The sequence below is a fragment of the Myotis davidii genome, unplaced genomic scaffold, assembly GCF_000327345.1.
Source record: "Myotis davidii unplaced genomic scaffold, ASM32734v1 scaffold4638, whole genome shotgun sequence".
In the NCBI taxonomy this organism is placed as follows: domain Eukaryota; kingdom Metazoa; phylum Chordata; class Mammalia; order Chiroptera; family Vespertilionidae; genus Myotis; species Myotis davidii.
Genome location: NW_006289597.1, coordinates 29146 through 32071, shown reverse-complemented (window position 1 = coordinate 32071; position 2926 = coordinate 29146). Strand labels below are relative to the sequence as shown.

General features: G+C 51.6%; 1 protein-coding gene across 1 annotated transcript; it reads left to right on the top strand.

Annotated features, from left to right (window-relative positions):
- Positions 1 to 1958: 1958 nt before the first annotated feature.
- Positions 1959 to 2850, top strand: LOC102773523 (pulmonary surfactant-associated protein D). Its single transcript, XM_015562913.1, has 3 exons — positions 1959 to 2096; positions 2340 to 2456; positions 2636 to 2850. The coding sequence occupies exons 1-3, from the start codon at positions 2003 to 2005 to the stop codon at positions 2848 to 2850; spliced, it is 426 nt and encodes a 141-aa protein (XP_015418399.1). The 5' UTR covers positions 1959 to 2002.
- Positions 2851 to 2926: the final 76 nt, after the last annotated feature.

Sequence of the window (2926 nt, the reverse complement as noted above, 5' to 3'; positions counted from 1 at the left end):
ACAGGTAGGTTAACTTGCTGCTGGTGTTGGCCAGTCAGGGACTGGATGATATTGGCCAGACATTGGAGCCCTTTCTCGGCTCCTCCCTGACCAGCCAACCTCCCACAGGGACTGGGAAAGTTGGCCCCTATTGCCCCCAATTGCCAGACAGGTGGAGGGACCCCACCTGTGCATGAATTCGTGCACTGGGCCTCTAGTTGACATACACCATTGTATTACTTTTAGGTGGTGTACAACATAATGATTCAATATTTGTATATATTGTGAAATGATCATTCAACATTACCCATCGTTACTTTTTCTTCCTTGTGATGAGTGCTTTTAAGATATATTCTCTAGGTAATGTTCAAATATATAATACTAGTGACACAGTGCACGGATTCGTGCACATTGAAAGGAAATTAATTAGAAGGTGGCCAGTGGGTTGGGACTGGGTGAGACAAGCTGGACATGCCCGGGAGCCAACTTCCCGAGGTCCCTCCCTGGCCGGCTGCACCTGGGAGGGTGCCACAGTGGGGTCCCTCTGCCAGGTGGGGTCCTTTGGCCTGGCCTGCGGGGATTGGGCCAAAACTGGCTTTCCAACATCACTCAAGGGGTCCCAGAGTGCAAGAGCGCACGATGCAAAGTTGCTGTCATACAGGGTGTGGAACGCAAACACAAGTGTGCAGTAAACTAGATTCAGGGTCAACAGTGCCCCAGCAACAACATAACCCATGGCCAAAGGTGGAATTGCATGGCCGCTAGAGGAATCGAGCTTCCTCCTTTCTGGTTTGGGGTGCGTCACCCTAGAGCCACCGCTGCTAAGTCACTGCAGTTCATAAGCCCCTGCGTTGAGGGCCTGCTGCCTGGCGTTCATTGGGCTTTATAGCGGCTGTACGGAGGGTCGGATACTTAACATATTAGCCTTTTATATACATAGATAGTAGTATTAAATATAGTCACCATTTTGTACATTGCCTAGGTCTTATTTATTTTATAACTGGACTTTTGTAGCTTTTGACCTTCAACCTTTTTGCCTACCACCCAGCTCCCATCTTATGCAACCACCAAAAATCTGACCTCTGCATTTATGAGTTCAGGTTCTTTGTTTTGTTTCTTAGAATCCAGATATAAGTGAGATCATACTGTATCTGGCTTAATTTTTATGACTTATGGCACTAGCATAATTCCTTCAAGATCTATTCATATTGTGGCAAATGGTAGGATTTTTTTGTGGCTGAATAATATTCCAGTGTGTGTGTGTGTGACATTTTTACCCATTCATCCATTATGGACAGTATTAGATTGTTTCCACCTCTTGACTACTGTAAAAAAATGTTGCAATGAACATGAGGGTACAAATACCTTTTCAAACTAGTATTTTATTTCTTTTGGATAAAACCCAGATGTGGTTATGCTGGATGATATATATTTTTTTAATTATCTTTTTGATGTCTTAAGGAAACTCCATATTGGTCTCCATGGTGGCTGCACCAATTTACAATCCCACCACAGTGCATAGGGGATCTTCTCCACATCCTCACCAACACTTGTGAGCTTTTGTGTTTTTATAGTCGCCATTCTAGGAGGGGAGAGATGATATCTCGTGGGTTTGATTTGCATTTCCCTGGTGACTCATGTCAGGGAGCATTTCTGATATAAAGTTTGGTCCTAGGAAGGGGAAAGCAAGGAGTCCATGATCCAGGGTAAAAGCTGGCAGATCCCCTGCTGTAAATCCTCAGTCTCGGGGCAGGGAGGGTGCATTGCATGGACATAAGACAGTTCTTGGCTTAACCACCCCTCCAGTTCTGGCAGCCCTGTTGCCTCACCTGTGAAACGGGGATGTGCACACCCGTCTCCTGGGTCACCACTGGGCAGAGGAGTGTGGAGTGTGGAATGTCTACACCTGCGGAACCTGAAGGAATGCAGGGGCTGACCTGCAGGTGCTGTTCCTCCTAGGCCCAGGGCCAGGTTTATGCCCATTTCTTCTGTTGCTGCAGGTTCACCAGGAGCTAGAGGGCCCATGGGGATGCCTGGACCTGCTGGCCCAGTTGGGCCCAAAGGGGACAACGGTCCTGCTGGAGAACCTGGACCAAAGGGAGACTCGGGGCCACCTGGTGAGCAGTGGGCGTGGACTGCAATGCCTGCCACTAGGCCCTGCAGGAGGATGCACATACCCATCCCAGGAAGGAGGGTGCCCTGCGGGTGGTGCTGGGTTCACACAGGGAAGGCGGTAATACTGCTGGGCAGTGTCTGTAGGATGGTGCTGTTCTCTGACCTCTATGACTGCTCTCACACCTTCTCACACTCTCCCCCTTCCGAGAAGACACCGTGCACTGACTGGCTGGTCGTTTTCCTAGGACCTCCGGGACCTCCAGGTGTGCCTGGGCCGGCTGGACCAGAGGGTCCCTCAGGAACGCAGGGGAATGTGGGACCACAAGGTGAACCAGGCCCAAAGGAGCGCCTGGGCCCCAAAGGTAGGAGGTTGGTGTGTGGAGGTCCGGAAGGGAGACGGAGGAGTGACCATGGCAATCCATGATATGACCTAAGGATGCTCAGTGTGCCAGGGAAGCCAGGCATCACCACTGGCAGGCCCTGGTGTGGCCCCTGCCCACCACATTCCCACATCTGGAGGACCAGACAATGGGGTGCACAGCCTCCCAGTTCTCCTCCACGTACAGCCGAGGAAATGATCCAACCTGCACACACTCTCAGCAGCCTTTGTCCCAATCTGTTCCTTCCTCAGGAGAAGTGGGTGCCCCAGGCGTGCAGGGCTCCACAGGGACAAGAGGCCCCCCAGGTCCCAAAGGAGAGAAAGGTGCCCCTGGTGAGCGTGGAGCCCCTGGGCATGCAGGGCCAGCAGGTGAGTGATGGGAAAAGCTGGGGCGGGCCTTCGGTCCTCCTGTGTCCACCTGAAGCTGTGGATGCCTGTCCCTCCCCCCTCACC